Source organism: Apostichopus japonicus, chromosome 8, assembly GCF_037975245.1.
Source record: "Apostichopus japonicus isolate 1M-3 chromosome 8, ASM3797524v1, whole genome shotgun sequence".
NCBI classification, from domain to species: Eukaryota; Metazoa; Echinodermata; class Holothuroidea; order Aspidochirotida; family Stichopodidae; genus Apostichopus; species Apostichopus japonicus.
This window is the reverse complement of record NC_092568.1, coordinates 684,351-698,668: the sequence shown is the minus strand read 5'-3', so window position 1 is coordinate 698,668 and position 14,318 is coordinate 684,351. Positions and strand designations below refer to the sequence as shown.

Below are 14,318 nucleotides of genomic sequence, written 5' to 3'. Positions count from 1 at the left end.
GTCATAAGGTCATGTTAGGACTATTTAAATACAGTGCTTTACGATGCTTTACATTTTGACCACTGTTGACCATTACCAAAAACAAAGGTACCCAGGCTAGAGTCTTTTACATATCTACATTTTAAAATGTATCCTTCTCCCTCCCCACCATTCCAAACAAACCCTAAATTCCAAAGAACATTTTTTAATAAATTTCAAAAGAAATTGAATTTTCAATATACCTTTATTCTCTCTTTTATACCTTTCTCTATAGACTAGTCTTAAAAATTAAATTAAATGTAACCATATTAATATCTAATAATGAACAGGCTGATCAAAAAAACTGAAGAAATTGAAGGATTGAACAAAAAAAAAATGAATATTCATATGAATTATTTCTGATCCTAAAGAACAATTGGTTCCATATACATCTGTGAGATGAACATTTCCTTTGTATACAGCAGTTCAAGACACCACCCAATGGTTCCCCTTTTGTGAGGTGTACATCACACAAGCCTATGAGTAACGTAATTAAGGCAATCACCGGCTGGTTTTAGAGTCAGCCGTTCTTTCACTCCAAGTTTCTGTCCAGGTACCAGACTAAAACTCAATTTCTGAAGTAATTTAGCAATCACTACCCTGGCTTCAATCTGCAGGAAAGAAAGTCAGAGGAAGTTGAAAATATGCAGCTATGGAAAGAAGCAACGACACAATGAGAAAATGTGTTTTTCAAAATCATCAGTATCACCACCAAATATGAGCTTGATAACAATTACTAGAAGTTTCCACAAGTACTTTACTGGTGGTGGTTCCGCATCTTACTACCAGTTACTGCAGGCACTAGGGGAGTATTAACTTAGACAATGAAATGTTTTCAGTGAGATAAAAAAAAAAGTTTTGAGGGTGGTTGTTAATGCTTGCTGAACGTGGGGCATGAGTGACCATTAATTGATTTTCTAGCAAATTCTGAGGCAGTACAGACGACCTACAAGAAATGCAAAAAAGATACAACTCCAGTAACACAAAATATCTTTAACATAATAATATCAATGAAAAGTCAATTTACTAATAAAGATGAAGATATTATCACATAGCTGAAATGAGATGGGAGGGGGGGGGGGGTGGAGGGGATTATAAACCCAAAAGGATATGGCATCAATGGAAGAACTATTATTTAATATGCAACTTTGACATTAACTTGAACTTAGGTATTTTGATTTTCAGATTGGAAAATTAATTTTATTTTAAGATCGACTAGAGAAAATAGTGATAATAGGTACTCACCAAGGCAAACTGCTGTCCAATACAAGATCGCGGTCCCATGGAAAATGGCATGTACACATAGAGAGGTCTATGAATAAATTAAATAGCATGTAATAGCAGTATACATAACAGGCCTATATTGTAATAACAGCTTCAAATTGGCTATGTAAACAGCAACACAAAGCATACAAGGCAAGGGCTTGTAATGCTATGAAGATGATTGTAATGCTATTAAGATGATTGTAATAATAGCTACAAATAGCAGCATTCACAGTAGCGAACTGTTGGCTAAAAAAAATCAGTGGTGCCCACATGATTAGATTAATGTTACCCTACATACAAAGAATATCACATCTGAGGCACGATTAAGACACTTTCAATAACTTAACATTCGTGCATTACTCATGTTACGGTGTAAATGGACTGCAAATCACACTTCTCTCATTTGTATTGTTCGTATGAAGATTAAACGGACAAAGAAAAGAATGTAACTGTTACTCACTTGTCTTCTTCTCTCCTGAAACGTTCTGGGTCAAAGGTCAATGGGTTTTTGAAATAATCCTCTGATCTGTTCATTGCATAATTACAAAACTGAGAATAGATGATATGAAGAAAAAAAGTCACATAGATTTATAGTGCATACTAGATGCTCGAACGTGAAAAGATGTTTTGCCAACATGTATTCATTTGCAACAAAGCTGGTCCTACATTAATGTTTAACATTTTTTGTGCATTTAAGTAACAACAAATTTTCAGCTGAGGTTTGCTTCTGTCATTTTGAAAACAAAATTAATATTCATATCATGAATATTCAGAAAATCGATAGCTAGGTGAAAGTTACAAACATGCATTAGTACAAACTCAAACGCGGTGTCAAATAATTTCTCTTCTTAACCTAAGCCATGTTAACATGTACATTGCACATGCAAATATTGACAATAAACACAGAGGTCCAATATTTGTTTCAACCCCAAAACGCACATTACACCCCACTCACATGTATTTTTGCTTTATACACTTTTGTAACAGTGAATAACTGAAACCTTTCACAAAACCTCACACTTAATGTTGAGAAACCTATAGGGGATCTGATCGAAAAGTACACGTTTCCTTAATGATGCTGTCACCTATTGGACTCTGGTACCTGTTACAGAAATGGCGTCGTAAATAGTCTGGTATATAACTGGCTGATTTGCTACTGAAGTGATCTGTTTGATTGGCTTTCCTAAGCCTTCTCAATGGTATATATATACTTCACCATGTTACTATATTTAACTTAATTTTAGGATAGGCTACTAACTTCATTATGTGGATGGAATATCTTACTGACGACTTATATGATAGGCCTACACATAAATGGATGAGATGTACAATGTCAAACTAACATTGAGAAATCTTAACCACAGAAATGCGGTATGCAGACAACTTTCACTTTCAACAAGGTCAAGGAAGAGTTTATTTTACTATTTCAAGGAGCAAAATTTCTAATGACTGCCTGGGGTCAAAGGTCACCAGTAAAGTCCTTAAAATTTAGCGTGCTAACATTATTACAAAAGCATTGTTCTCTAGAAAGTGGTTTCTGGTCCACAAAGTTTTTCCCAGACATTTAACAGAAGCAGGATTAAGCTGGGAAATGCAATCTCTCATACAGAGGAAAAGGATTAGTGTCAAAGTCCGCACATGCGTGACCATTATTTGACTTGTCTGGCATATTTATTGGCTATAACTGATGACCTTTAACTTATCCAGTGTAAACCCGCATCTGAACTTTTGACTTCCACTTACAAAAACGTTTGCACCAACTGGCATGTCGTAGCCAGCTATTCTTATCTTGCGGTGAATATATCTACCAGTTCCGAAGACAGGAGGATACAGGCGCAGAGATTCCTTCAAAACCTGAAATTGTATCCAAAGTTGATAACAAATCAAGCCAATCACACATTAATCAAACAGTTTGATTTGAAGGAAAAAAAAATTCAATAAACATATCCCAAGGTGGCATGTATGAAATGCTTAGATTAAGTCCCTCTGTGCCAAAAGTAGATATATCACCCATTCATTGTTTAAACGTTCTGTTTACTTTATGTTTTTTCATCTTTTATTTCAAAATTTGTGAATGATAGTGCTTTGAGTTCACTAGTAATATCAGGTGCTGATCCAACCTCCCCCCCCCCTCTCCCCCCTTCACACACACGTGTGCATGCACATACAAAAATGCAAAGTATTTATTTAGCCCAATCTTGCATTTAGACTTAATTATAGACCTAATTTATGCCTCAGTGTATTTTTTTTTTCCTTGGGGAAGCAGCACCTCCATACCCCCCCCCCCCCACATGGTATTCCGCTTCAACAGTCTTAGGTCACACTCCATTCTCTTTAAAATCATGCAGCCGCGCCTGAAATTGCTTGTAAAATATAGGGACAATAAGTCACTGTTCGTCAGTCATCATAGAATACAAATTCAGAATATATTTCAGATCCATTCATCTGGCCAGGTCTGAAGATTAGTCAAAATCTTGTAAAACAATCTGTAAAGAACAGCAAGTTCTATATTTGTTAAACCCCAGTTAATCAGGCGACTATAAGATTATTAAGTCAAACCTCCCGGGTCACATTAGGTATACGTCACCCTTTAACAGTTCATAACAAAGGACCCTACAGTGAAATGGTCAAGACTAGGGTGTCACATGATCATTCTCTCCTTGGTTTACTTCCTGTTCACCTAATCATTAGGTAATGACATGGCACCTTTAATGTAGATGCATGCTGGTGGTTGCCATAGCAATTATCTTACTATGTGTGATCCTACAAGTACAAAACTATCCATGAACCTTTATTTTGCACATGAGATGCTGATCTCCTTAGACCAGGGGTGGGCAACCTACGGCCCGCAGGCCACATGCGGCCCGCCAGTGATTTTTTTTGCGGCCTGTAAGATGTCTCAAGAAAAAGAAAAAAAATCAATCTATTTTACTTCATCACAAAAAACGAGCTAACTGCTTAGAATTTATTTGCACTAATGATGCTGTCAGGTAAGACTATTATCCCCATTAATTATCAACTGTACTGTATTGACATTATGTTTTTGTGAATACTGATTAAGTACACACACCTATTGCTTGAAAGTCCTCAGAATCAAAGGTTTGAAATCAACAGCAGGTCATTGGTTAGGTGCGCCCCGGTCAATTTTTCACTCCTTATATCTGGCCCATTCATTCAAAAAGGTTGCCCACCCCTGCCTTAGACAGTGTGTTATTATCTGTAGGCTGAAAGACTCAACTGCTGTCTCTTTTATCTGTTTGAGTGAATAAGGTTCTTCCAAAGTCACTAATGGGGAAAATATACGAAAGAAAATACTGGCAAAACTACCCTCTTACATTTAGCCTATATTTGATACAAAAGAAGGTCTCTCCTCACCAGCATCAGGTATTCCATTTTGCCAATGTCGTCATACTCAATAGTGTCCTTTTGTCCAACTATTGTGTCAACTTCCTGTAAAAGCCTGCAAAGAAATCCTCATATTTTTCAATTGTTTAAACATTATCAAACTGCTCCTATAAATTGAAAAACAAATTTTCAATCGTCGTTTCAATAGTGTAAAGATATGCTATAGGTGTGACTATAGGAAAAAACCTGCAAAATGGCATTACAATTTTTCTTCTTCCAAATTTTCATGAAATTCTTTAGAAAATTTTCTAGACAAACTAAGAAGTTTGGTTTCACCTATGTATTAAATATGAAATAGTTATCGAATATAGGAAAACTTGTAATTAATTTCCACTTACACAAAAATGCTTAATTGCTTAAATAAAAAGGATTTTGATATAGTCTGTTATGAAAGACTTCATAGCTTAGATTACCTACTTCTTTAAGACTTCTGGGTATCGACCAAGACAAAGCAGAGTGAAAGACAGGAGGTTGGCAGTGGTCTCCTGACCTAACAAGATCAAAATATGGTTATCAAATGTTTATCTAGTTTGATCTTTACTCTCTTATCTTCATTTAGTAACATTTTCGACATTGACTCCATCACATAATGTCTGATATGTTAAAAGTGCAGGAGAATATACCAGCTTGATATCAAAGTGGTATATCATTTACACCCCACCCTCCCACCCCTCCCCCTCCATACCCCGAACATTTACAGACGGCTGTTGTAACGCTTATCACGTCAGTAGTGTTATTGTAGTTTCATCCACTGTTTGGTTTACATTTACATTTATATATTTATTTACCTGCCCCGAAGAAAGTGACAAATTCATCCACCATTTCTTCAATGGAGAAGTTCTCTTCAACGATGGCTTCTTTTATGATGAAGCTTAGGATATCTTTGGGCAAATCCTTGCCCTGTTTCTGGTCTTCTATTCTTTGTCTGATGATGTCTCCTCCTGTCTTCCTTAGTAACTGGATGGCTTTCCTGGCCTTACTCCTGTACTTAAAGGCACTATAACGAGGATTCATCTGGAAACAGAAATATTAAGATACATAGTATTGACAAAATGTTACGAGGTGACCAGGTGACAGCCTGAGGAAAATTATGGATGAAATGGAAAAGGCAGACTTTGTGGAAGAGAATATGATTATTATTGAAGAAATTATTGATCTATATTTGCTTCAGTTATCTCTCTCAGAGGTCTGTCCTGCATAGCGTCCTGTTTTTTTAGGGCTAGCACGTACTCTGGTGGTACTGTGTAATGCACAAAGGCAATCTCTGTGATTGACCACAAGGGTGTATATGACATTTCATGTCGTAAACGAAAATTCAATCAAAAAGATTTTTGTGTCACAATTGTTAATAAAGCTGATTCTGCATCAGGAAGATGTCTTTCAATGAGCCATGTTTACATCTATTATTAATATGACTGGATGTGTTGTGCTTGGAGTGTCGCTCCCTGTCTTTACTTAAAATGTGTTTATAACACTGGCAAGCATAAAGTGCAACGTTTTACATACTTAGCTAAATATAAACCATACTGGTGTAACTTTGTGTTTATGCACTGGAGATAAATGGCTTTTTGAGACACATGTGATGTTTTGGAAGAATGCATAATTTCATCAAACAAACTTTGGCACATTTGTTTTTTCTTGAATGAGAATAATATTTACGTAAATGTCTATAGCATAAACTGAAACTATTTACAAATTGTATTTCATTTCGGGCTTGGGAACTTCATAAATTCAATCTTCAGGTGGCGCCAATTGTTTCAAATGTTCTTTACATCTTTAGCTCTTCATTATTGTTAATGATGTTGATGTTACTCACAGACAAGAATATGTCCTGTGCTTGCTTGGACATAGCTTCAAATGCCATCTCTAATGCATCCGTAAATGGCGTATCATTAAGCACCATATCATCTTCCATTGCAAATCCTGCCTGTAAACAGAAGAAGAAATTCAAGTACTCTGCTACCATACTAAACATTTGTGGCTTCTCACATAAAGCAGTCACAAGACTAATATAACACTGTAGAAACACACAGACCATAATGTAACCCTCTCAGATGCAACACTAAACCTGAATAGATATAGCATTAGACTAATATGGTCTTATATGGAATTATATTGTCTTATATGGTTCTCAAATAACACGCATTAGGAGCTTTTCCAGTGGATTAAATTGATCCTCTCCAAACGTATCGTTGGCATATAATACATTCTTTGATATTTCAAACAGCTTATTTTACACACAGTAGCCATAGGGTATCATTGTACCCTGCAAAAAGATAAGGTTTGGTTAATCGGCATATTTCAAGTAGGCTATACTTTATTTACATTTTCCTTCAGCACATGAATTCTTAAATACTGCTCTTCATAAATATTTTTTGATATATATACGGAAAAGAATGAAATGTAATGATCTCTGGACATAGATATTCAAATTAGCGCAACTTTTGAAGCAAGATGACAGATTTCCGTGAATTTTCAAAATAAATGATAAAAGGTATTATATTCGGTGAAACCTTTGCGATCACGTCTAAAGTAAGTCTCCCGAAGGCATTCATGAGGTTGACTTCACTTTTACCATCAGCTTTTAAGGAGAGGTACTGGATGAGTCTGTCCGAACTGTCATTGAAAACATGCATCAGCTCCATAAGGTACCTGGATACAAAAATACGCAGTTAACTCCTATTATTTTATGAATTATTGTGAGGTACCTGGTCATGCATGTGTTAACTCAAATAACCATGTCTTCTCTTTTTGCAACTTCCTGGCATAAAGTGACTTGAACAAGGTTTAAAAACCAGACGTTTAATAGTACTTACTTCCTGTGAAAAGCTGGATTGAAAATTTTTCGATGACGTTCCCATATGGCATTGTCTAGTTCACTAAGCAGTCCGTAACCCATAAATCTCTGTCCAAACACCTTTTGGAAACCCCTATAGGAAATGAATGGCTTCACAAAGTCATTGTCCATGAGGAGCTCCTGCATGATAAAAGTTACAAGCATTTTAATCTCAGTGAGTCTGTTTACCTGTGTATTCACCTCTAGCATGTCAATAATATTCATAACTCTCACTCATCCCCCACCCCCCCCCCCCCCCGTTTATATTCAAATAAGACCACCTGGTTACTGATCACCGTAGTTACGAGCAACATTGCTAAATGCCCATGGTGTGATTCTCTATGGACGACAAAATAGTTTAAAATTGTAGCCAAATGGCGTATTGATTTCTTTTGTGATGAAATAGTGACCAAGACAAAGTGCCTTTTGCATGGGGGGGGGGCACAAATGATTCAATGAAACTGATATAATAATTTTAACCTTCATGTTTTTGAAACAAATCTAGACCAATGAGGTGGCTTGACCAATTGCAAACTTGAATTTCGAATAATTATAAGTAGGATCATTGATTAATGAAAGGAAAATTGTGTTGTTACTGATGTGCTTCACTCATTCATTCTGTGATTTGGAATGGCTGAGAAAAGGAACGTAGTTTCAATGGACAATCTATCAACATGGTAGACGACATACTAAAACTGGAAAGAAACTAGTCTATGAGTCCTGAGCAGATTACAGTTATGACTGCACGTGTGGCATAATGTAAAAGTCTGCTGGACGTGCGGGGTTCAAAAACTGACCTTGGCAGCCTTTGGGTCAACGATGCTGACAATGTGAAAATGAAAGAAGAACAATATGATCACTGGTCCATATTCGGTGTGCCTGAAAAATACAACGAGAAAGGCATTAACAGACTTACCAAAATTTTCTTCATAAATTACGACTAATATTGTCAATACAAAATAAATTACGACTTAAGAGCGTCCGACGTTTCGATCCTTGCAGGATCATCTTCCACTCTTCTTCAACGAAAAAATCGTCAGTCTCTATGTTATGGACACCGATTTACAGTCAACACTGCGAATCACGAAACTCCGGTTAAGAGAAATTTCAAGCTTGCTTACTATGTACACCGTATATATGTGACATGGTTTTATACAGGGCACTAAATTCTTAGGTAACCACCCTGATACAGGTTGCCTCAGCAGGGAACGACTGTGTATGCAACACCTCACACCACACTTCAACCCTAAGATTCTACAAATCTATGATGAAGGGAATAGCTACCCCAAAAAAATATATAAAAAATCTCAAGCCTTCCCTTTCTCCATAAATATCCACTTCCTCCATCCCTTCCTCATCATCCGATGTCCTGTCCATTCACACACTCAGCTGTTTGCTCCTAAATCCTAATCTCCCACTTTCAATCTCCAGCCTCCCCCCCCCCCCCGCCCTACCTACCTACTTCAGTAATAATTAACCTAAATTGTTACACCTTTCTGAACAGCTTATCTTCATAGCCATTCATCACCTTTTTCAGTCTATATTTTTGCTCTATGCATTGTGCCCATTGGTCCAATTTAATTGTCTGCCCATCTGCTTAGTTTAAAATCTGTACTTTTTGCTTTTCATTTCAGTTTACCTTTTCAAGGATATCCTGTTATTATCGAAACATCAGGCCCTTATTATATGTTAACCTATATAACTTTCTTTCTTTTTTGATCTCTCTGAAACAAAACTAACCAGAAAGCCAGTGGGCCAATTGAGATTATAATCCCAAGCTTTCGTCATTGTTGATTAAATTGATCAGCAAGGTTCTTTCAGTTACTGTGGACCATATACATAGGCGTAGGAGGCGGGGGGGCTGGGGGGGCTGCAGCCGCCCAACCAAAATTTTTGGTGAAAATTTGGGCAATAGGCCGGAGAATTTTTTGGGCACCTATTGAAAGAATAAAAACTTGTTGTGTGTTTTTTCATTTTTTTTTGGGTGAAAATTCGGGCAATATGCTGATAATTTTTCGGGCACCTACTGAAAAAATACAAATTTGTTGTGTTTTTCAATTTTTTGGGGGGTAAAAATTCGGGCAATATGCTGATAATTTTTCGGGCACCTTCTGAAAGAATACAAATTTGCAATATGTTTTTCCATTTTTTGGGGGGTGAAAATTCGGGCAATATGCTGATAATTTTTCGGGCACCTACTGAAAGAATAATAATTTGCAATGTGTTTTCCATTTTTTTTGGTGAAAATTTGGGCATTATGCTGATAATTTTTCGGGCACCTACTGAAAGAATAAAAATTTGCAATGTGTTTTCCATTTTTTATTTTGGTGAAAATTCGGGCAATATGCTGATAACTTTTCGGGCACCTACTGAAAGAATAATAATTTGCAATATGTTTTTCAATGGTTAAACTGATATTATTATTATCGTTCATATTGTAACGACTTGCCCAATAATTATAACCAATATGGAAGGGTAATAACACGGAAAACATGAGCAAAATTTTTCGCGCGCTCCGCGTGCGTTCAACATCTTATTGTGCATGCAATATAGGCATTCATTCCTTTATATTCCAGGAATTGGTTCTTTTGTACAGTGCTCTTGAGCATGTTTCATTTCATGATAACAGCACTTTAATATTTGGTATTTATTGGTATTTATTTATATATTCTTCGATTATCGGCATGTGATGTAATAACCGATGAATGCCTATATGATAGCACATTAAGATATTGAATGCGCGCGAAGCGCGCGAACAATTTTGGTTCTATTTTTCGGGCAAGTCGTTACAGCCCCCCAAATCAAGTTAGGCTCCTACGCCTATGGAAGTATAAATAAATTCTGAGTTTGCTTGCAGAGTTAATAGCATTTGAAGAATTTTATGTTTGACCCCATGACCTCATTATTATTCATGAGATGAGCACCAAAATCAATATGGTTATTCTACTCAGTATGGCACATCTATGTACCAAGTATGACTTTAATCTAACTTGCCATTGTTGAGTTATCGTGTTTACGAGCCAAGGGCGTCACATACACACGCACGCAATCACCATAGCATAGATTCCTTAAGCTTTCGGGCAAGGAATCAAAAAGAAAATATCCGTGCATGAAAACACACAAGTGAAGTTTTGATACAAACAATACATAAATACATGATCATATATATCGTATGTCTTCACTTACATGCTGTAGACTACTTCAGGTAACGTTAGCTCTCCTTTGGCGATTTCATCTAAAATATCTGACCCTCCAACAAAAAAGCTAAAGTAAAAAGAATGGAGAAATGACATTCATTATATTTCGCTTTGCAAGTTAACGAGCTAACAAATTTTCACTTTAATTCCCCCCCTCATCAGAGTATACTCGGGATAATGATAATAACTAAGCTGACGTCACAGCTCACTCCAGAAAACAGAAGCACAAACATTATGATGCTGCCAAGCTCAAAAGCCTAACAACCATTTATGTACCCAGTGCCACCTGTGACTTGCTGCAACAACATAAATAATTAGCTTATGATACGTTAGAGTAGCAAAACATCGGTCTATATATTGACTGCTATTGCTTACAACTTTTCTTGATCAAGAATATACAATCATGCTATTCCTGCATTGTCTAAGAATTCTAAAATTCATGAGTTTGTTCTTTTGTTCTGTGCTAAACGAACTGTGTGTACAGTACTTCAGGCGGTGGGTGCAGGGCAAGGCAGGGGCGGTTCAGGGCCATGGCACCCCACCTCCCATCTTCAGTCAGAAGTAATGGTTCTGTCAGGTGATTTATTGCATGGAAAATAATTAGACCACTATGGGTGTAACCCTCTCTTCGTCCTTTCAACCTCACAAAAAAGAAGAACATTTCCTAGCATGGCCTTTCGTTTAGAACTAACTTTAGAGCTACTTTCTCTCTGCCTCTTCAATAAAAGTTCATGCCCCCTTTAATCTTACTCAGTCGGGGGAATCTCACCACACCCGCCCTTTCTTTTATAAAATACTGTGCACGCTTGACATAGCAAGAATCAAAGCAAACTGTAGTTTATGCCATGTATAAATATATTGAAACCGTTTTGATTTACCCTCTCAATTTTGCATATAGTAGAATTAATTTAACTTGAAGAATACCATCAATTTATACCACCTAAAGGTCTGCTGTATAGACCCCAACTTTAGCATGCTATAATGGAAAAGTGTCTAGAGATTACATAATCGACCTGCCTTGGTCGTAAAATGACCTCTTTTTTACCAATTAGTCTGCAATGCCTGCCACATATTTTTTCTTTGTATGACTATGAGGGTCTTTGTGTGGACGCTGTATGATTAACTACAATGTAGACATGATCATGTTTCCACAAGGTCTTTACAAAAAAAGAGTCTAATGGTGTTAAGAAGCTATGCAGACTAATTGTAGGGCTTGCAGGTCGATTTACGACCATCACAAAACTTTCGTAGCTATAGAGTGCTATAATTGGAGCCAATAATTGAATAAAGCAGATCTTTAAGTACAATTTACTTTAATTTGTTATGTATTCCTAGTTTCAATGTGGAATACGTTCCACTTTCATAGGATTGCATTTATATTTATATGTCACGTTCTTACCTCTTCAGTTTTGGACCAGGAATATGGCTGTACTTCACATGCTGATAATGGATATATGCAGCATATCCCAGCACGACAAGTATTGCTAGCAGAAGAACACAAGGTAACACGTACAGCAGCAACATCTTTTTTCTATCCGAAATTAGAGATACAAGGCTGCACGAGTGGTATAAACAGTAAAATGTTACGATCCCAGTTATTAACCTATTCAGTTACAGTGTCAATTTAAATATAGCTTCCTTATTTATTACACATGTGATGTACTTTAATCTGAATAACCCAATTCGAACACACTTGATTGATGATGTAACAGAACTGTGCAGTTGCATACACTTATGTGCATCGAGGTAAATGAATCATTTACCTCGATGCTTATGTGTCAAAAGAGTGTCAACAGAACTTCGGATTTTGAGTCAAGAGTCGACGAACAGCTGTCTATGGTAGCATACTCCTATTAGAGTCTTTATCAAACCGCCCGAATGTTCTCATATCATTATACACTTTCCTTGTAATCTTTTTTCTTTTCTTCATTTATGGCTGGCGCCACCATTTTAACCTTTCCACTTTTCTTGCCTTTGATTTTTCATTAGTTCTTTCCTGTTGTAAGCCATCTTGCTTCATGATTGTTATATATTCGCATATTCTGTACTCATATACCTCATTGGAGGTGACTCAGAGTTGTAATAAACTTGTAAACTTATCTCAGGAAAAGTGCCAAATGCAGTAGGAGAACATATTTTTTAAAAATGTTATCAATCAGGATCTGGTTTTTGTGGCTTGCATGCTGAATAGAATGAATAGAAGTACATGTGGTGCAAAAATTGGATCAATTAAGGCAATTTTAGACCCCTTCAGGCCTCCCAGGAGAAGCGTACGAAAATTGTTTACTACTTAGTGACGAGGTTTGTTTACAAGTGACGAAGACTTCAGGCTCTGATAAGCAAAAAGTCTACACGGTCATGATACACGGAAAATTGATGGTGCCATGAATGGCCAACTTGTCCTCTATGATCCAGTGATAAGTAGCGTTTAGCTAGTGAAAACTTCTATCTATAGACTTAGAGACCACGGTACTTTTGTGACTTAGTTTGTAAGTCAATGGGGCTTTTAATGGGCGTATGCTACCCATACTACTTCAATGACTCAGCAAGGTAACAAATATTTATTAGCAAGTTTATGAAAATTGTTACTAAATTGTCTCCCCTTAGCTTGCAGTCCTATAGACTGCCTTAACTCAGGGCCAGCGGCAATGAGAAGCTATATCTCCAAGTTAACCGTCGCCAGCAGTATAGTATAATGGGTACAACTTCACCATGGCCTGGAACCAGGGGGGTAGGAACCGGGGTGGGGGAACTGGAGGCACGCCCGCCCCAACTGTTTTTTCTCCAAAATAGCAAATATGCCCTACTGGCAAATAAAATGTGCCCCTTTGATGAAGAACTGTCTTTTGGATATCTTAAGCCTTTGTTAATTTTAATATTTTATTTTAATTGTTTATTTTTAGTCTGTACATGCTATTTTTAAAATGGCATTACATATCTTTTTGTAGCACGGTTAACAATAAACTATCTCAATAAATAGTTTTGATAGCATATATTATATATATGGCCGGTGTGTATCGGTTTATAGCATAACGAGTGGTGGGGTTGTTGTGGAATGAGAAAGTGCCCCTCTAATGTTGTGCCCCCCCCCCCCCCCACTTTTTGGAAGCTTCCTACCCCTCTGCCTGGAACAAAATATCAGGAGCATTTAACGGAGAACCATGTTAGCAGCAAAGAAGCAATTTTGCTAACTTTCAGGAGGATATGTTATCAAAATACTAGACAAAATCGTCTAATGTTAATACTAGCCATCCAGCTCGTTCTTGAACTAGAAATATTTGCTAATGCTTGTTAAGGTTTCTTAATGTTAATACAGAGTGTGGCATAACATCGGAACCACATCTAATTTTTTAGAGCTTTTTGCTTCTTTACTCTCGACATTTTGCTTCTGGCCATGGTTAAGTTGCAATCCTGTTTACTGCATGTAAAGTATTGCGTAGACATGTAGGCCCGCCCAATGCTATATGTCCTTATGATAGGCTGTGATTATTTCTGAAATGTTTGTTAAATTATTTGTCATATATAGAGGTAGATAGCTGAAAATGATTTGATTGTGACAATAGTAAGATGCTATTTTAAGTTTATGTACGAATGCC

The 14,318-nt window shown here is 36.8% G+C and overlaps 1 protein-coding gene across 1 annotated transcript; it reads right to left on the bottom strand.

Moving 5' to 3' along the window:
- Positions 1–60: 60 nt before the first annotated feature.
- LOC139970785 (cholesterol 24-hydroxylase-like) lies at positions 61–12,483 on the bottom strand. The gene is made up of 13 exons (XM_071976778.1): positions 12,122–12,483; positions 10,712–10,789; positions 8,323–8,404; positions 7,506–7,666; positions 7,203–7,341; positions 6,506–6,616; positions 5,478–5,703; positions 5,107–5,179; positions 4,660–4,744; positions 3,028–3,138; positions 1,745–1,833; positions 1,264–1,330; positions 61–629 (listed from the first exon to the last, which is right to left on the bottom strand). Exons 1-13 carry the CDS (start codon positions 12,244–12,246, stop codon positions 486–488), a joined length of 1,491 nt encoding a protein of 496 aa, XP_071832879.1. The 5' UTR covers positions 12,247–12,483; the 3' UTR covers positions 61–485.
- Positions 12,484–14,318: the final 1,835 nt, after the last annotated feature.